Below are 21,692 nucleotides of genomic sequence, written 5' to 3' on the forward strand. Positions count from 1 at the left end.
GTACTCTTTGAAGGGAATCAACCAGCAGTCTTGACCCAAGAGTTCAAAAAGCAAATTTCAGGACAGAGTCCATGAATGTGCTCAAATGTCATTCCAATTTTGTGGATGTCAATGTCTTCTGGGTAGGGAGTCCAGTGTTCTTTAGATTCTCAAAGTCATCTATGGCACCCCCACAAAAGTTAAGCACGATCAGAACAGGAGAATCCAACTACCTTTCCTTCCAGTCACATATGTATGGACTAGCAGGAAAATGCAGTACATAAAATTTGGCCAAAATGCCTGAGTGGTGTTTTTTGGAGAGAGGGATTACTGATAATCAGATATTAAAAAAGTATTTCATAACTTTTTATCATCACAGACTCCTTTCAGAATCAGATTAATGCTCTGAATGGTCTCCAAGAAAATGTGTATTTACATACAGAATTCTGCAGGAAGATTTGGCATTGGTTGTGGGGGCGGTTAGGAATCCTCACAAAATTTTTTCCATTGTTCCTTAATTAAGAACCCATGACTCAGATGATTCTTCAACAGAACATTCAGGCACTTGACTTAAAACCTACCCTAAGTTACAGAGGTTTTTTTTGGGGGGGGGGCGGGTAGGAGAGAACTGATGATTATCAGTACACTGCCTACCAAACCCTGAACCTGTTATCTGTAGTATAGATCTATACCATGCCTATCTTCACTCCTAGAACGGATTCGACAGAAGTTTTATTCAGTCAGAAAGCTCTGCCCAAGGTAAATTCTCTGATTTTGTGAGATCCACCACTAACACTGCCTTCCGGAGAAACTGTTTTATGTGAATTGATTTGATTAACCACACTAGCCCCATTTGCAACTATGAATAATGTAACCAGACAGAAAGTTGACATTTTCATGGAAAAGTTCTATCATTTGCAAATCTAAAATTGCCAACTTTTTTCTTAGCTTCTAGGTAATACAAGCAGAGAATATGATATGAAAATATTGCTTTGATGAATCAAGGACACTCAATGAGAGGATAAAGACAACATTCTGAGTTTCAACTGATAATCCTTTTATCATCAGAGAATGCATTAGTAGGCATAAAAAGTCTTCGTAGTTATGAGACAAATGGAACTCTATAAACTCAAATAAACCAAGAAGGAGACTTCAGTTTAATTATCTTCCCTTCAACATCTCAGAACATTTTCTGGGTAGAAGTGCTAAAGCTTTGACAAAATATTAGGAATTTCAATGAGGAATATATAATATATATATTTCTTCTGCTAACTAGACAAGCTTGGTATGAACCACAATGTGTTTAACAGAGACAATGAAAGGTCGGCATTTAACATCAAACACACGAATTCTATCTGGAAGGCCAAATTTGAACAAAGTCCAAATTCCCAGTGAGAGGAGTAGGCCGTTCAGAAAGAAGATCTACACCAGAGATGATCGATCATGAGATTCTTCACTTCTAGTAATATCCTGGTAGGACAGAGAAATCACATGGGATGGGAATCTCCTCATTTATTCAACAATCATAATCCCTGCCCTTTAAGCATTTATAAGTTTGCTCACATTGCGAGACATGTAGTGAGGAAACTTCTTCCATGTTTCCAGTGCACTTTGCTTACACTTTTATCCACGCCCTGGCAAACTCTGTCACAACCTAGCCGTGTCTGTCTGCCCCATTACACTATGAGTTCCTGACACTGGGTCACTCTCGTCTTCATCTTCCTTCCACAGCAAATCTAGTGTCCTAGCCTTCTTAAGCACTCAGTGCATACAACAGCGATCCTACTTCAAAATAAAAACTTTGGCTAACCATCACAGCTATTCAAATCTCGCTGGATCGACACCGTCCAATATAAATATAACGTGAGCCACATATATAATTTTAAATTTTCTAGTGGCCATATTAAAAAAAGTTTAAAGGAAAAGGTAAAATCAATTTCAATAATATATTTTATTCAACCTAACACATCAAAAATATTATTTCAACATGTGACTGATGTAAAAAATTATTGATGAGATTTACTTTTTATGCTAAGTTTTTGAAACCTGGTGAGTATTTTACTTACAGTACATGTAATTTGCATGCTCAGTGTGTAGCAAAGTGATAAGTAGCCTTATCAAAACAATAAAGTTATCTTATGCTTAACCAAAAATATTTTAATTGCTTCAACTTTTAATTTTAAACTGGAATTCATTAAAAATAATTAAAATGACAAACTCCGTTTCTCTGTCGCAGGAGCCATGTTTCAAGTGCCCCATAGCTGTGCGCAGTTAGTGTCTACTATACTGGACTGCACAGTTGTAGGCTATTTAAGTAGCTGATAAGAGCAAGTTGTCAGACAGTGAGTGTCCACAGTAAGATCTTATTTTTAAAGCAAAACAATTTACATGCGCACACACACAAGATAACTGAAGCAGGAACCACCAAGTGTTAGTCACATGTAAATGTTAAGAGAAGGAGTAAAACTGGAAAGGAGGGGAAGAAGGACTCTTACTTTGGAATTTTTACATGTATTGTATAAATAGTACAATTATGGGGAAAAACAGTTTAAATTTTTACATGTATTATACACAAACAATTAAGGGGTTGCAGTCCCATCTTTTCTTTAAGTAGCGACAAATATAGTTACACTCTGAGAGTGGCAGGGACAGCTGAGACTCCTCTAGATGAGGACTACTGGCGAAGGGAAAGAATTAGAAGCCATGCTACATAAGGAATGTGGGATTGTGGCTGTTGGTGTTGGACCGGTAGAATGAAAAACTGGGGGCAGGGGCAGCTCTTTTCAAATATTGGAAACACTATCAAGGAAAAAGAAAATTTGATTTGTTGTCTGTTTTTACAAGAATACAATTAGTAACCACAGTATACCATTAATATAATAGTGTGTACTATAAGCCATATATTTCAAGCTTAAGTCATCAAAAGTAATAATTTCTAACACAGAGATGATCAAAGATGGACTGGAATTGCCTCATAAGGTCATGAGTTCCCAACCGCTGAAAACAGTAAAAGGTCAACTAATCAAAATCTCAACAGAAGACATTTAAAAACTAGTAAGTTCAGGAAAGATGTCATAAGCAGAATCTTGTAACTAAATTATCAACTCTAAGATTTTATTATTCTCTGAAATTGATCATTATCCCAAGGGCAGGTGTGTTTACCCGACATCCAATTTTCCTTTCCTTCCAAGAATGCTGGAGGATTATATATCCTAACCTCCTTAAAGTAAGACATGACCATGAAATTAATCTGAATGAGTAGTGAATTGTGAGTGGAAGTGATGTGTGTTACTTCATGTTACTACTGAGTGTAAACATTTAAACTCTAGCACATAGCTCTCCACCCCTCTGTTCCCCTTCCTATGAGCATGAAGCACCACTGTGGAGCCATCACAAAAGAGAAAATTTGTTATGTAGAGTCCTGTACACCACAATGAACTGTGTGCTTAAACAAGAAATAAACATTTGTCGTGTTGAGCCACCAAGACTTGGGAGATGTTTGTTACTGTAGCACAACGCAGGCTGTCCGAAAATTCTTGCTCATGACCTTCAAGAGGAAACACACACAAAACCACGGCCTTCACAGCGTGGTTTGGTTTCTTTTGGAATAATTAGGTACCTCAAGAACAAACAGATTTCCAGTGTGGACCAGTCCACAAGCACACAAGCATCATACATTTATCTATATAAACCCAGTATACCACAAGAACAGCCAGTTCACAGCCAGAGAAGCAGCAGATGAGGCCAGTAACTCACATGTTTCACGTGTGAGATCCCAAAGTACATTTGAACTCCTGGCATCAAATTTTCTAACCAACTAGAATCAGCTGCTCATTATGATCTAAGCGTGATCAGAGGAAGTAAAAGCAGATGGTTTGCAGGGCAATACACAGGTAAACACTAACCAAAAGAATTAAATTTCAAAACATCACCTTAAAAGCACTTCGAAGTAATCCTCCAGGTTGTTTTGGACCCCTAGGAAACTGGGATCATGACTTACTTAACCCTGAATCAACTTCTGGGCCTTATAATAGATACTCCAATGTTTAGGAGTCAACCTGAATGAAGTCACATACTACTGTTATCTATTATCTAGGTATTCTTTTATGTTGCAATTGTCTATTTTACTTTCTGGGGGAGAAAACAGCATTTTGTAAGGTTTACTCTTCTAAAGGAAAGAGGAAACTAAACCAGCATTCTTGACAAAACGCTCCCACTGTATGCTTGGTGATTCCTCATATGTGATCTACTCTAATCTTTCCCAGTCCCGTGAGACAAGTATTGTTAACTGTTTCACAGATAAGCAATCAAAGCAGAAGTACAACTTTTAAGGTCATACAGCTTATGGAGCAAAAATTTGAATGTGAATCCAGATCTGTCTTATTTTAAAGTCTGCTCTACAATGGTTTAGTACAGTGGTGAAAAAGAAGCCAACCTAAAGTGGCAGCTTCTGTTTGCTCATTCTAAATCTTGGATTGAAAATATTAATAAAAACAATGTCAACTAAAAAAGCGTTCTCAATTAAAAAAAAAAAAAAAGGAAAGAAAGAAAAAAAAAGACAACCATACAGAGGCTGCAAATGTGAGAAGCCTATATTTACACACAACCATCACGTGATGGGTAATTAGCCAGGTAACTATAGGTTTTTCTCTGCTCGAAAAGTATACGTTTCATCATGCTTTGAAATCTGCCTTATTATCAGCACTGCTATGAAAACAATGTTTTATTTCTTATCGAGTGAATAGGCCAGGCATGAAGCATTGTTTTTGTAGGGCCTAATAGAATAGTTTCTTTGTGAACCAAAGAAGTCGAATGGGTAGTTGGAAGGTGGAGAATATCCTCCATCATGATTAGCAAGTAACCATTTTAAGGTAGGTGAGGATTAAAACAGTGCAATTGCTCAGAATACAAAATATTAGATGCCATGCTAAAACCATCTCCTTAATAACCTGTCACCTAAAAAAAAGACAGATTATGAACAAGCCGATAATAAAAAAAAGATAAGGCAGAGCAAGTCCAGTCTGGATTTGTTTATTTCCCCGCACATTTTTGTGACTGCTATAATCCTGAAACATGTAAAATATTCCCTTGAGGAAGAGACGAATTAATAAATGCCAGCATTAATACATAAAATGTCTACACACAACAAATCCCTACAACCACACCAAAAATCCTCAGGCCAGCAGCTAGCTTCGAGCATGGTCAAAAGCTCTCTTAATAAGTTTCCTACAATAAGTCTACACATGGCTGACTACAAATTAAGCCAAAATAGTTAAAAGCGATATACCCTTCCCCAGCATATTGCTTCTCCTCCCAGGTACCAATGAGACAGCCCCTCTTCTAGAGGGTGTCATCCTAGGAAGTGCTGGAAAAGAAGTCAACCACTGTATGCACACAGGGATCCCAATTCGACTCGGAGCAGAGAACGCCAGAGATTTCAGAGGTTCATCATAAAAGTCGCATGTTTACTCAACCTAGGAGGTATAGCTTTGAAGTTAGAGTGCCTACACGATAGACCTAAGACTGTTATGGGGAAGATAAGAAAAAGATACTGCATTCTATTGCTCGTTACAGAGTAAGGAGCTTAGTAGGTGGTAGAGACACTAAGTGTGATAAGAGCTCTGTAAGCAGGGAAAATACTAAGAGCTGAATGGCGTACAAGGGCTTTCGGGGCTTAAACTGAGTCCTAAAGAAGAGAATTTCTATAGGTAGAGAGTCCTGGAAGGGGCATTTCAAGAATGAGTGAAGGCATGAGCCACTCAAAGTGTACTGCAGAGATCGGGGGGCGGGAGGGTAGGTCCATGTTGTTAAAGAGAAAGAAGACCAAGCAGTTAGACAAGTTAGACTGAAGCAGGAGGTTTACATAAAGGAATAGGAGATAAGGGAGAGAGATAGGCTGTCTTAACATTCCAAGTGCACTTTGAGCTGGCAATTCCGCCTCTACAAATATATAAGGAGATAGTCATGGGTATGTGCAGAGCAACAAGAACTTCACAGAGTTTTGGGAAAACAAAAGTGTAACCAAAATGTCCAACCATAGAAACACCTCTATGATAAAACATTATGCAGGCAGGAAGAAACAGTGTGGACCCTTTTAGGACATGAAGGCACTGTTGCAACACATCTGTATGAATTTAAATCAGTGAGGCAAACGTTAGATTTTGTTTTTATGGGGAAAAGGTATATGCATATGAATGGTCTCTGCATATATGATATCCACTGGCATATAGATATATCAAAGTGCTAACAGCAGTTAGTTCTGGGTGGGAGGGAAGCAGCTTACATTTTTCTGCTTTTTGTTTGCAATGCCTGCATTTTCAATATGGATAGCATGGGTAATAATAAAAACAACAACAGTGAAAGTTATTTAATAAGAAAGAAAAGCACTGGATGCTTGCCGACAACATTGTACTTTATCCAGCAGGCATGAAGTTTTCGAAGAAAGGAGGGCTACAGGCTGAAAGCCAGTATTTTAAAAGGGTCAGAAGTATAAAAATGTTAAAAATTACTGAAAATTTAGAAAGCAAGTGGAGAGGTCCAAAGGAAGAAAGTTCGCGGCAAGGCACGGCTCTGGGATTTCAGGAAAGAAAGAAGGAAGGCTACTTCATCCCAGCATACTAACTGGAAACACACAAGGTGAGGCAATCAGGAAACCCCGAAATGGCAGCACTGTTTGCTCAGCCCCTACTGTGCATGAAGCACTTCGTAAAGGCTTTGAAAACCCATCATTATTCCAGTCTGTCCTAAATAAATATATTTATTAAAACGGGGTAAAAGTCCAAACCTCAGCTTTTCTCTGCAGTGACCTGCACAAACTACAGACTTAAACACATAATGCTGGAGGAGAGAAGGGGAGCGCATCTTTGACATTTAGGAAAATTAATGTTTTGCAATAAAACCTCACATTTCAAGTACTCTAAAAGATAAACGAGCTGTTTGGAAGAATCAGCGTCAACACTAAAGAGAATTAAGTCTAAATGCCCCAATCAAATATCTGCTCACAAAACCCCCTGGAAAAGTCACATCAATTCACATGTAGGATGCATGTGCTTTGTGCTCCAAGGTGAGGCCATCGTGATAGCAGCTATAATAACAGCCTGCAGTCAGTAACCATGCAGAGGCTCAATAGATGAGAGGTGGAAAGCAAACAGAAACATTTTAGGGTTACAAGAATAGGAGGAAAGCATTATGTATCTCCAGTTGGAAGGGGAACTGTTGAATCTAACCTCATTTTTAAAGCACATTAGAGGCACAGAGTCAATGTTGCACTCCTGTCACCAAATGCAAAAAGATTTATTGCTTCAAGTTCATCAATTCATCTATGATACCAGAAATTAACGAGTTTGCAAGAAACTAAGGTTCCCTAGAAGACTTTCTCCAGTAGCCCCAGATATGTAACCAGGCTAAACGTGATACATAAATACACACACACACACACACACACACTATCTATCAATCTATCTATCTATCTATCTATCTATCTATCTATCTATATGGCAAAGGACTCTGTGTCTCTGTGTGTGACCACACCTAAATTTCTTTCATCTTTGGTTATCTATCCTCAGATGGTGACCATCACAGATAGTTCATTGTGAAATTAACATTTCTTATTACTGAAATAATAAATAATGAAATCAATGAAATAATAAAACAAAATTATGGGTTGATTGCTTTCCCCATCATGGTCTTTTTATCACAGACATGACCACAGAGTATCTGATTAAAGACCAAATGCCAGAAGAACAGAAAATGAAAACACATGAAAAAGCAAAAACAGCTGGAGTCCGGGAGAATAATGCATTCAACTAACACATATGATAATTTAGGGAATACTTCTTGGTCTTTATCTTATTTGATTGGAGCAGGTTAAACTAGCTGGACACCAAGCTGGTATTCAACTGTAGACCTTTATTGAGGCAAAACTCAACTGGGGCAAGTGCTACCTTAAATGCTATAGTACACAACTACAGGAACAACAGAAGCTAGAAAAGCACAGCACTGGTTTTGAGCCACAGAGACTCCTGCCATCTTAGTTGACAATGATGTTCATTAGATAATAGTCTACACTTAATACTACTACAAAATCAAACTAAACCAAACCAAAACAAACCAACAACAACAAAAAAACCCAGGTGACTAAAATTCAGGAATAGTGGCTAAATAACATATTTTCCCTCCTTCTTGCTCTGAGAAGTAGAAGTCCAGACGATACCGCTGGTATGAGAGTCTCATATGTTAGTCAGTGCAGCCTGCCAAGCCTGAAGGATGTGTATCAGTCTCTGTTCCACTGGAAGCCGCCTCTCATTTTGGTCTAGGTTTCTCAGCACAGATGAGCTCATAAAACATCAATGGGTAAGAGGTGTAAAAGGACACCCAAAGTGGATCCTAAGATGAGTAACCAGGATGGTGAGAGATTTTAAAACCACATCCTGGGGAAAAACTGAAAAAAATTGGGATTGTTCAGCCAAATAAACACTAATATTAGAGTATATATATAATAATAATATAATAATAGGGATTGAGAACTATTTCAAGGAAAGGGGAGAAGAAACATCAACGACATCAATGTCTAGCCTAACGACTCTCTGAAGAGCTAGAAAAAAGCATGAGTTTCTTACCTTGTTCATGCATTGTAGCCAAGAGGTGAATACTGGTAACCTGAATACTAAAAATAGCACTGAAATTTCCAATTTCATGTTTTTCCCCCTACTTTTGCCCCAAGATCTCCAATTTTAAAAGAATAAACTCTTAAATTCTACAAATTTCTCTTCTATTGACTACCCATCTTCAGTCCATTATCAAGAGAAGATAGGAATCTGGAATTCTAAAAAGCATTCATAATTCTAGAAAACACTAGAAGATGCACAAGACAACAGAAATTCTAAATGAAAGGGTCTTAACTTGGAATGAGCCTTCATGAATGATGGCAACACGAATATCTAGACAGCAATATCCATGACTAGCTGCTGACTGGCTCGCACATGGTTAGATTTTGCAGACTTCCTTTCCAGCAGGAACAGCCAAGATGGCTAAGTGCAGACAAAATACATGACTGTCATTTTTTCAAGACACTTCTTACACACACATTCTACCATTATTGCAGGACAACGTTCAACTATTTGATTACGTGGGCAAGCTGAATTTTAACGTTGAAATGAAATGAAGTAATCTCCCTGATGTCTTCCTAGATCCATAGAAAATATCCCATCATTAAGTTGTTCTAAAGCTTTGAACATCTTGGATACAGATTCTTGGAAGTATGAACTCACTCCTGTCAAAGGTCCTTTGGGCTGTCACTTTACAGTGGCATGAGGTAACCTTGAGGAAACAGCCATGTTGGCCCTTTGACAGCATACTTCTCTAGTGTTAACTGTGCCATGATGAGTTTCTTTAAAGAATGCGTGGTTCACACAACAATACTGTCAGAAGGCCTTGTGAGAAACTCCTTTAGAAAGTACCTTTACAAATTTCTGATAGGCTCCATATGTAATTGATTTCTATTTTGAACTCAAGGCTACTATAAAGGCCAGATCTGTTTCAGTGAAGGGGTCCTTCCGTAGGGATTCCTTATGATATTCATGAATAGAAAAATTCAACAATATACCATCTAAGAAACTTCACAAGTTTCTACCTTAGGGAAAACAGTACAGCTAACCTAGCAATGGAAGTTAAAACGTAAACAGCAAATACGTACATAAGACTGTTTAATAAATATACGAAGTTTACATCTAGGAACGAAGGAAGGAGGAAGGAAGGAAAGGACTGTCTTAATAATTAGCATGTTTTCAATCCTAGCAAGTTCCTTAGATGTATCAGGTGAAAATTCCTCATTATGGTAAACCATCAGCACCTTACCATGCTTCATAATGCAGAAATTTAAACTGTTTTCTTCAATGCAGAATAAGAATCATGACCCAATCCACACCCTTGGAAGCAGCTTGACACATCAAACTCAAAAGTGATCTGAAATAACCATTTGAAACACAAGGCTTCCAAGACTTCCAAGCAGTATAGTTAATTTCTAACTAAAAGTACTAGAGAAGTCATTTATACTACTGGGCACTTAACGGCCCAGTTTATTTTGACAAAATTTTCAAAAGGAAAAAAGTTATACAACATAAAAAAAATCTATATGTAAAGAAACTTACAAATACATACATATATTTTATATTTAATATACACATAATTTATATGTACATATATACATACGTACATGTATACATAATGTATATACATAGTATATGTTTATAATATATATACTTAATATATATTATATATTCAACATATAATATATATACATTATATATACACACATAATTTATATACATTTATACATATACACATAATATATATTTAATATGTAATATGTAATCTATTTAATATGTAATATATGTGCATATTATATATACACAATATATACACATTATATATAATATATAAATACATATATAATATATATTATATATAATATATTAAAGCAAAGACCAGAAGGATTTTAATAACCGTCTTCTATTGAGGCAGACAGTAATGAGAATAAACCCTGCCCTAAACACTAGACCACATGATTCAGGAAGTTCAAAAGGGACAAATAAACTAATATCATACCACATAGCTCCCTATCATATAGAACCTCCTTCTCACAGTAACATGGTGAAAATACTAGGACTTCAGTATCACAAAGGCTGCCATTGACACTAACTAATTAGTCCCCAGTTGACCTTCTCAAAAATCCAGGGAGATAAAGCAAGGTACACACTATTACACCGATTTTACATCCCAGGAACCTGAAGGCACAAACACCTGCTGACTGTTCCAGGGAGTGACAGATCTACAGGACAAGTAGAGCCAAGAGTCTCCTGACCTCCCATCCACTGCTCTTTCAACTACCATGCTGTTTATTCCCCAGAGTACAGTAAAATCCAAGCACCAGAAGGGACAGGGGAAGCCACACTTTCTCAATCTGATGGGCCTTTAGAAACAGAAATTGAACTGAGGGAACCCCCATCATTAAATTCAGCTGTACCCACACCCACATCCTTTGGTCTCTCTTCTCAATTTCAGCTCAGATGCTTCTATCTTTTCTTTCTTTTTCTAGAGACACATTTGGAGATGAAACCATTTATAACTGCCCATCCACAGACAGTTTGTGGCAGCATAATTGACAATGAGTCTGCTGCAAAAAAATAAAAATGCTGTTTTAATAACCTTGGCCTAAAATACATTCTGTTGTATGCCTCAAAGGGTTTCAATAAAAAGTCAACCTGTAGAGACATATTTTCTTGGCTTAAACAACAATCCAAAGCATATAAATGTAGTCCAACTATAATGACATATTTATAGGCCAATAAAGCTTACTCTGCAGCTTTCATACTTCACTTAAAGGAACTCTGTAAGAAGCAGTGTTATATAAAATAATTTGATTTTTTTTCAAACTATAGCCCAAGGAATAAAAAATGCAAGTTTGCTATGTTTAACTGATAGTGTTTATATTCCTTAGTTGCTAAAAATTTCGTAAAATGAAATAATTCTTCATTTGACTACTTCCAACTGCCATACCAAATATGGGTATCAAGTCCACTTTATTACAAAAGCTAAGTACTGTAATTCTAAAGACAAAAATAAATAACTAGAAGCTTGTGTAGTGAATGATTTAATCAACCCGATTCTTCTGGAAAAACAGGTTCCTGTGTTCGTTATGCTTATGAATAATACATTCCTTAACCCTTCTATTTTAACACAGTTCTTTCTTCTTTTTTTCTTTTTCTATAAACTTCAGTATGAAACTGACAGAAGGTAAAACATCTCACTGAGTAAAGTCATAATTTGAATTGGTTTCATACTGAACTTTCTTTCTTTGAAAAGGACAAAGAGGAGGGAAGGGGACGAAGGCGCTGCAACACATCTCAGGAGTGTTTTTGAAGATTGTTGTCTTTCCCACTACCTAGATGTGTCATGTTATCACCAGCCATTTAGAATCTTAAACGAAAACTGCAGAGATTTTGTAAAAAGCAAACATGATATCCGCAAATATTGTCCTTAAAGGGGAAGGGGATAAAAAAAAAATAAGAACTGTGGTTTGAATCAGAGCAGTTATTGGAAGCTGCCATTTGGGGCAGAGTTTCTCTTTGCGGAGTATTAATTTGTTGGCAGACACACATTTGTGAGAACATTCTTGTTTTTTTTACTATTCAGAGAGGGACAGGAAGTGACACAAACCGGGATTAAAGGGAGCTTATTCTACCTAAACGTTGAGCAAGAAGAGTTCCTTAATTAGCTTTTAGATGGTAGAATCCCTTCTTTAAGAGTCAACCTAATTAGTATGTTGTTATTGATGTTTTAACGTGATGAAATACTTCAGTTAAAAAAATAACGTACTGGAGTTTTATTTTAGCCACAGAAAGGTGAGATCTTTCCATTCTTTGCTTACTTCCACCAGAAAAAAAAAGGGGGGGTCTTAAGTAATCTCAGAGTTCATCTTCTTTCTTTGGTAAGAACAATGAGGAGTTGGAAGTGTTCTACAGAAGGAAAAACCTAATAAGTGTGTGAACTTCCATTAACAATGTGGTATTGGAAGTGGTTTCAGTGTGGCCAAGAGAAAGAGAGATAAGAAAACCACTGTGCAGAAAGAAAAGTACAGACAACAAATATTTTGATGTTGCAGACAGAGAAAGGAAGAGGTTGAAGAGAAAGTTGCTGGGACAGGAATGCGTACAGCAAATGACACCCCCTATCTCCCTAATATAAATCCTAACAATGTAGACTTGTAAACCTTAGATCAGGCAGATAATGGAAACTCATTACATTAAGGAAAGTTTTTGTTTCTCTTTCCACATTATTACAACACAGTGTGCATTCCAATTACAAAAGCTATTTGTCTCAAATTCCCCACAGTTCATACCAACTGAGTAGAATTTCAAGGCCCCAAATTCTATCCTTAAAGGGGTATTTTACATTAAAAAACAAAGAAAGGAAAAGTACATGGTGTTTCTTGTTCACCAGAGGAGAGCCTCCCAATCAAATCTCCTGTTGATTATTTTCCCTTCTTCAGCACTAATTGTAGTGCTGTTCCCAAATGAGACCAAAAAAAAAAAAAAAATTAGAATCACCTAGAAAGTCTTTTATCAGTACACATTCCTTGGCCTTGTCTCAATCTCACTGAATGAAGAATTTGGGGAAGCTGGACTTAGCAATCAGTATTATTTTCAAAATTCCCCTGGTGAGTCTAATGAACAGCTAGAGTTAAAACACCACTAAGTAATTTGAATATTCACCATAAATCAATTTCTTCTTGAAATCAGTTATTAAAAAATAGGTCATGGACATTTTTTAGAATTCACTAAGATCAAACCCTCTAAATCTTTTGTTAGAATTAAGAGATTGAGTTTCTTTTCATATTCATTAATAAACTATCAATTTTAAACAGAAAACAGTTCCACTATAAATACTCTTGTTTATATGTGCAACAAGAAGCTTAACCATCTACACATCCTTTTGTCCCCTGTGGGTTTCCTGTTTAGTTTTTTATTAGTAACAGTATATTCCATAACTAAAAAAAAAAAAAAAATCAAACGAACAAAAGAAACATTTTAATGTTAAGGAAAACATAAGACAATAGCAATACAACTTAGATCATACATTAGGAAAAGAATACAACAGATGTATTATTATTCAGCATTAGCACAGGTCAGAAGACTGGTCATTTGTGTGTTCATAAAATTGGGACGTGTAACAGAATATATAGGAAGTTTAAGAAATCAATTTATTGGCTTTAAAATAAAACCACCAGATTAAATAATTTTCTCTAAATGTACACGTGACAGGCCGCCATGTCCAAAATATTACTGCCTGACATCTACCAAAAGATGACAGGAAACTGTTGGTCATTGATTCAAACTGCAAGAAAATATTAATATGAGTCCCAAAGCACAGTACAGCTCATCACAAATCAGAATCCCATGAAAGACAGTTACTGTTGTTATGTAGTCTCTTTATGCCAATTAAATAAATCGTCTAGGTTTGTCGTAATAGTTAAATCCTAGGTTAAAAAAAAAACAGGAAGTTGTCACATTAAGGCATAAAATAGGGCTATGAAAATCAGCATTGTGCCAGAATGAAAGAAAAAGATGCCTTAATATGTTAAAAGTGAAGTTCCTCTTTGCCTAAAGAGGAAATAACGAGTCTAAATCAGAGGTCAACAACTTTGGTCTTGAGCAATGTTAGAAGAGTAAGTCACTGAATGCCAGAGGGACGTACAAACAAGAGGAAAAAAAAACAAAACAAAACACAAGAAAAGGGCACAAAAAGGCACTGGAGAAGAAACTGTTAAGAAAAAGCAATAGAATTAATTATGGAGCCCCTCCTATATACCAGTCATCACGGTCCGAAACCCTTTGTATCTTACATCTCAGTGACCCTGTAAAGTTCTCATATTTTTCACATAGGGAAACTAAGGCTAGGAGGTTAAAGAAATTGCCCAGAAAACACGGCTAATAAGCAGGAGAGTCAGGATTCGAACACTAATTAGAATAACTACTCCAAATCTCAAGTTCTCCTTTAAACTCATAGTGGAATAAGGGAGGGAAGGAAAGAAAAAAATACGTTCATGGTGATCTCCGAATGCTAAAAGCCCAGGGAAACCTACGCCATGAGTTGCCAACCAGTGGCTTCCCCGCATTGACACTGCTCTCCTGCTCCACATGAAGTCACTCGCCTCTCTTCCTCACTTCATTTTCCACCCAACATGAAAACATGAAATTCTGACATGGTATTAATAGATGTCATACTATCTACTTAGAACAAATATTTAAACTCTTCACTAGTTCTATTTCAGGTGTCCTAGTTAAGTCTCACGCCTTGACACCACGTGGAAGCTGCCTGAGGTCATGTGTGCTATCCCCCAGGTTCTAGTACAGGGCTCCACGCCAAGAAGGCCCTGTGATCCGGCAGGTAACACCCATCCCTTACACACCCAGACTACGTGCCCATAAGGTGTTCCGAGGACCCTTTGAGGCTAAAGAAATTTTATATGTAAAATTATATATATGGCAGGATTTCCAGAAAAGTCTATGACCAAAAAAAAAAAAAAAAAAAAGTAGGTTACTGTATCCGCCCACACGTTAGATTTGGAAGTACAAATTCTATTTACCAAGGTCAGCCTTTTCCTTGAGAACGTCTTTGAAGTTGAGCCCACTGTTGAGTGTTGACTGCCTGTACTTGAGCAGGGCTTCTTTCTGTCCATTCCTTCCCAAGGCCTCGGTTTTCACCGACCCAGCCTGGAGGCCACACCTCCACTTGGAGAAATCGGAATGTACCCACTTGACCAGGTCTTCAAGCTTCACGATTACCTTTTCGGAAACAGCAATGACTTCATCCTACAAGAGGTGGTCAGGAGAGAACAAAACTATTATTGGTGGTTGAGAGGCAAATGACAAATTTTCAACAAAGCCCATCTGAAATACCATTTGAGTGGTTTAGCCCTACACGAGCAAACAATGTGTTTTTTGGTGACAGAGTATCTTTAATAGCTCGCTTCATTTCAACGGGTTTTCACTGCTAGCTGTCTAGTTGAAAAATAATTTATAAGATATATTTGTTATATGATTAGAGCAGTAATTCTGATAGCTATTTTTAATGCTAGCTGCCAAAGCCCATGCTGCCTATCTGACCACTCAGGTGAAAGCTAATTTTTAGGTGCAGTTAATTGCAAAAGTAAAAAGCGAGAACTAGGTGACTAATGGTTAGCCTGTCTCTATATAAATGGTCTAAGTAAATCTGGGATTCTTGGAACTCTGACTCACCCCCAAATTCCTATGTTTATGGTACATTTTCCCTTGGCTTATACACAAATATTGAATTTAACTTTTGTCCTAAAAATTAAATAAAACTGTGATGTAATCCCAAAAGAAATACTTCATAAATGTTATGTGCTTCCCACTGAAAGAAACTTACACATTCTCATGTTTCTTAAAAACTTTGTAAGTTGAGAAATGAACTGATTTTTTTTTCTTTTAATACATATGGGGTAAGAAGAGAGAGGGTGAGTGAGGAGAAAGCCTTTGAATCTAAGAAAAGTAGTTGAAACTTAAGTTTCTCCTATGGATCATAAATTTGAATTTTAAGCATCCCTAATTGTTTCCAGGAAACAACCAACTTTTCTGACTCAGAATTAATCTAGCAAGATATTTAATAGAGATCCATCCATGGAGCAAAGGAAGGCCTCTCCTACCCAAAGATTCCTTGGAAAAAGCTTAAGAAGATCATCTCACTGGGTTTTAAGTTAAATTATTTGAAGCATTTGACATTTCAACTTGAACTGACTTCTTTCATTTCTTTTACTTCACATTTCTGAAGAAAAGCTTAGCTGTGAAAACCCCTAAGCTTACAAAATCTTAGAAATATTTTTGACAAACAACAACAGGAAGATGTCTCTAAGCTATTAAACAAAAGGAATTCACAAGTGATTTTGGCTAATTTTGCTGTTAAACATGACTCTTTCCTCCTTCCCGCCCCCCACCTCCACACACACACACACACACACACACACACACACACACACACACAGTACTGCACACGTTACTCCAAAGCAAACAAAAAAGATAAGCTTCACACAATGAGAAACCCTGGATTTCATTTTTAAAAATGTTTTAAGGTAGGATCTAAAATTTCACTTTTCCTCATCCAGTTCCAAGCTGCTTCTGAGAACAAAGTTTGTTAGGCAGCAACAAAATAAATACTCTATCAAAAATGAAAAGTAAAACTTTCGTAATGGAGTCCTTTCTCTTATCATGATTAAATATGAACTTCCCCTGAATGGGACCCAAAGTGGAAACTGTTTTTATCCTTTGCTCCTGAAAAAAAAAATTCAATACTTTATAAACAATGGGGCATATTACAAAGTACCATTTCAATGGATGATTTCACTCAGATTCACTACACCATCCTCTTGAAATAAAAGATCTGTAGTTGTCACGCATTTTATAGCTATTACATGGTGATTATTAAATGTCAGAATGAAAATTCAGGCTGGATATTGTTTCAAAGCATATGGGAACAGCTTCTGGACAGGGCACACCAGAAATCAAGTTTAGAATATACTGAAAATAATTAAGTATCATGGTATAGAAGACTCAACATTGGCAAAGATGGAATTTGGCAACAATGTTACCAAATATGGTTCCTTAGAAGAGACAAGTTTGGAGATGAGTGTTATTTTCAAATAGCGCTATGATCAAATGATTATCATGTCAATTACCAGTTGCTTCAGATCTTTTCCAAGAAATGGCATGACTAGCGCTGGCTGGCTTACAACGCCCGCCAAACAAACAGTTTATTAACCAAGAGAAAATACAATCCTTATGATGTCATTGATGAATAAACCCATCTTTCAAGATTCAGTCTATAGATTTTATTCTCCCTCCTTTTCTCTCTCTCAGAAACAGACTTTATGAATATACACACATATATAAAAACAAATGCAGGAATTCACATAAACACACATAAGCCATAAACCCAAGTTTGGATTAATTGTGAAACCACCAGTATGTTTTACTGTGGATTCACAGAGAAACTGGCCCTGCAACATTGTCAAATGCCAGGATTTAGAAGGAAATCTGATAAGCGGAGGAGGGGGAAGCAGCAGACCAGCCCAAAAAACAAAACAGCTAACATATATATAGAAAATGTCTCAGGAAACATTGCTTTGTACACACAATGGCATAAATCACATGTTCGTATTTACTATTCTGAGCAAGCTTTGACTAAAGTTCTTAATACACGCCGTTCTCGGGCAAGCCTCTATGTCTAAGAAAAGAATTTCAATAAGCTCATCTCATGATTACATTAGCTCTCTGCAAACCGAGAATTAGCACTGGATAAATATTGCTGATTTACTCTAATACAACACAAAAGGAACACAAAGAAATACACTTTGTTATTCTATTAATGTACCTTGGCTTTTCAATTAACCCAGTTCCCGATCAATATTTATGTAGGCTGTGTTGAGACGCTATCGGAGCCCATATCCCCTTTCATCATTGTTTTAAACGGCTTGTTTCTGTAATTTGGATTTTGTGTCTACCACTGTATAAAAAACAGCTTTTTGAATCACGGAATCCTCTATGTCAGAGGAAAGGATCTAGTCATGAATTAGCCTGCCTGTGTATTGCCGGCCTCTGCACATGTTCTAAAAATTGGAAAACTTTGCACAAGGTATCCAGACGTCCATCTTTTCACAAAATGAAATGAAATAGTAAAATAAAATGATATCTCTGCCAAAACAAACAAACAAAAACGTCCCCCCAAACAGTTGGAAGTGGTTGCTTTCTTTAGATAAGATGCGAGATCTCGAGTTGACCACTGACCCCATCACTCCCTGTTGCCTTACCTGCCTGGCCCCCCGGACAGCCAATCAACATTTAAACTTGCACACCCTGATTTATTCCACCTCCTTCATTTTATGACATATCCTCATACCAACTTCCAATAGAACTTAGACAAAAACCCAGGTTTCCTATCTGCCCACAGAGTATTCATCCTGGACTCAGGAGCCTTCTGCCTGGGTTTAAATCCCAGGTCTGCAATTTATTCACCATGGAACACTAAGAAACTTCTTTAACCTCCCCGTGCTTCAAGATTTTGTATGTATGTAGAAAAAAAGGATAATAATACTATTTACCTCTTATGGTAATTTTGAGGATTAAATGGGCTAACATAAATGAGTGGTACGTCAGTATTAACTCCCATTTTCATTGTCCTGAGTCCTTGCAGAGATGAGTTTAGATGGCTCACAGGTAAACTTTACATACATACATATATATATATATATATATATATATATATATATATATATATTACTCATTGCTTACTTATTTTTGTGGTTACTTTTCATTAATGGGAAAGTGGTACTGGTTTTCCATTTACAGGAGATTTAGAATGTTTCCTCTTTAAATAAATTTAAGTTAAAAAATAGGTCAATTTGAACTAAACCATTAAGTAAACACAGGACATGTGGGTACAGCCAAAAAAAAAAAGTCAAGATGCATGAAAATTACTGAAATTTGGGACAGTGTATTGTGTCAGTGGTTCTCAAAGTGTAGTCCAGGAACCCTGGGTAATCCCCCAGATTATTTCAGGTAGTCCATAGAATCAAAACAAAGATCATAATAATACTAAGACATTACTTGCTTTTTGCAGTCTTATTCTCTTTCAAGTGTATAGTGGGGTTTTCCAGAGACTATATGACATACGGTAAGGCAAGAGAGTAAATACAGAAGCAGATATGAGAATTCCAGCTGTCTCTATTAAGCTAGACAGTAAAGAGCTTATAAAAATGTAAAACAATGCCACTGTTTTTTTTTTGTTTTTGAAAATATGGTTAATTTCCATAAAAATGTGGCAAATATATATAATGGGTTTATATTGCTGTTCTTATTTTTTAAATTAGCTTACAGTAAAATTTCCTGTTTTGATGTATAGTTCTATGACTTTTACCTCATGGCAACCACTGATCTCTTCTTGCTATCTTTTTTCTCTTTTCCAAATGTTGTATAAATTGAATCATACCATCTGAAATCTTTTGAGATTACTTCTTTCACTCAGGATAATTCCTCTGAGATCCATCCATGTTGCTGTATGTATCAATAGCTTGTTCCTTTTCACTGCTGAGTAGTATCTCATGATATGGATGTGTCCCAAAATTATTCATCCATTCGCCCATTGAGGGACACTGGGTTGTTTTCAACTTTGTGAATTACAAATAGAGCTGCTATAACCAGATGGTTTTGTGTGTGTGTGTGTGTGTGTGTGAACATACATTTTCAATTCTCTAGAATAAATACTTGGGAGAGGAACTGCTGGGTAAGTGTATATCTAATTTTGTAGAAACCATTTTCCAGAGTGGCTTTACCATTTTGCATTCCCACCAGCAATGGATGAGATTTCCAGTTGCTTCTCATCCTTGCCAGCCCTTGATACTGGGTTTGTTAATTAACTTATTATTGCTATCATAATATAAATGCAGTGGCTTCTCATCATGTTTTAAATTTTCATTTCCCTAATGACTAATGATGTTGAACGTCTTTTCAGGTGTTAATTTTTCATCCGTATATCCTTTTTGGTGAAGTGTGGGTTGAGGTCTTCAGGCTCATTTCTCAAATTGGGCTGTTTATTTTCTGACTATTGAGTTTTGAGAATTCTTGTATGTACTGAATACAGGTCTTTTGTCTGATATGTGTTTTGAAAATATTTTCTCCCATTCTGTAGCTGTCTTCCCATTCTTTTAATTGTGTATTCAACAAAACAAAAGTTTTAAATTTTGGCTAAGTCCAATCGATCAGCTGTTTTATTTGAATCGTGGCTTTGCTGTTGCACCTATGAACTCTTTGCCTAATCCTGGGTCACAAAGAGCTTCTATGTTTTCTTCCCAAAGTTGTATAGAAGTATGATCCATTTTGACTTAATCTTGAATAAAGTTTGAGATTCAGCTTAACATTCAGGGTTGTTGTTTTTTTTGTTTTTTTTTACATATGGATGTCATTTTATTTTTAGTTTTCAATAAGTTACCAAGAATTTGTAAGTTATTTCTAGTTTTGACTTACAATGCAGTAAATATTAATAGATATAACCCACATAAACAAAAGCTCTTCGGCGTCCTCAGTAATTTGAGTGCAAAAGGTCTTGAGTCCAAAAACTTTGAGAACCATTGTGTTGTATCGTGAAACCAAGACCTTTTCTTATTCTTTGGTTTCTTTGACCTCTTAGTGGCATTTGATAATGAACAACCCTACCTTTGATGAAACTCATCCTCTTATTAAGAACTGTGAAGAGTCTAAGATTTTACTCTACTTTCAATCTTACAAGTTGTCCTGCCACAGTTCCATGGATGCTGGCAGAGGACACAAGACTCCTGGTCAGAGACAAAGAATGGTTTATTGCTTACAGCAATAGCTGCAGTGAAAGGATCGTGTTTGTGTTGCTTCTTCAATACCTAATTCCCAAAATGAGATGCCAAGAGAGCTAGATGATACCTGCACAGGCAGTGGGGTGCATTATAGGAGTGAGACCCTGAGCGGAGGGAACCCAAATCTTTAATACTGGGCAGTGATTATGCCTGCCCTCTGTGCTGGAGACACTAGCTCTGTCTTCCAAGGCTGTTCATTACATAAGCATCCTTGAAAGGGAAGTCCAGAACAGTCAGTGGCTCTGCTCACGAGATGTACAAAAACTCAGTGGATCCAGGAAGAACACCTACCCAGCATCTACCACCTATACATTTCTTTGCTTTGTTCAATTTTTCTTCTTCCTTTTTCCATCTCCCTACTGGGAAAATGTAGGAAACATATACCCTTAGATGCAGTCTGGGTCTAGATCTTCTTTCTCTGCATATTCTCCATGGGAATTCCAATATTTACCTTTAAGCCTCTGACTACTTTCCAGTTTGGTTCCAAAAATTCATCTAGATTCCAGCCCCGTGTTGTGAATTTAGATGTCTCAGAATGAGCTCAAGCTCAGTGGAACTCCACAGCCCATTTGACTTATTGTAAGAAAAGATCTTAGCTGACACAAGGGAAATTTAACATCCCCCAACTGTGGCTAGCCTTCCCCCAATATCTATTCCTCCTTCATTCTTTTGTAATAAACTGCTAAATTGCTGGGCACAGAATAAACACATCATTTTCCTGCTTCCCTTATAGCCAGGTGCAGCCATATGACCAAGT

The 21,692-nt window shown here is 36.8% G+C and overlaps 1 protein-coding gene across 1 annotated transcript in view; it reads right to left on the minus strand.

Moving 5' to 3' along the window:
* ARID5B (AT-rich interaction domain 5B) overlaps positions 1-21,692 on the minus strand; it is a 179,703-nt gene that overhangs the window by 133,285 nt on the left and 24,726 nt on the right. Inside the window, exon 3 of the mRNA XM_030334493.1 lies at positions 15,125-15,350. Coding sequence (XP_030190353.1) covers positions 15,125-15,350 — 226 coding nt within the window. The remainder of the gene's footprint in view (positions 1-15,124; positions 15,351-21,692) is intronic.

Source organism: Lynx canadensis, chromosome D2 (assembly GCF_007474595.2).
Source record: "Lynx canadensis isolate LIC74 chromosome D2, mLynCan4.pri.v2, whole genome shotgun sequence".
NCBI classification, from domain to species: domain Eukaryota; kingdom Metazoa; phylum Chordata; class Mammalia; order Carnivora; family Felidae; genus Lynx; species Lynx canadensis.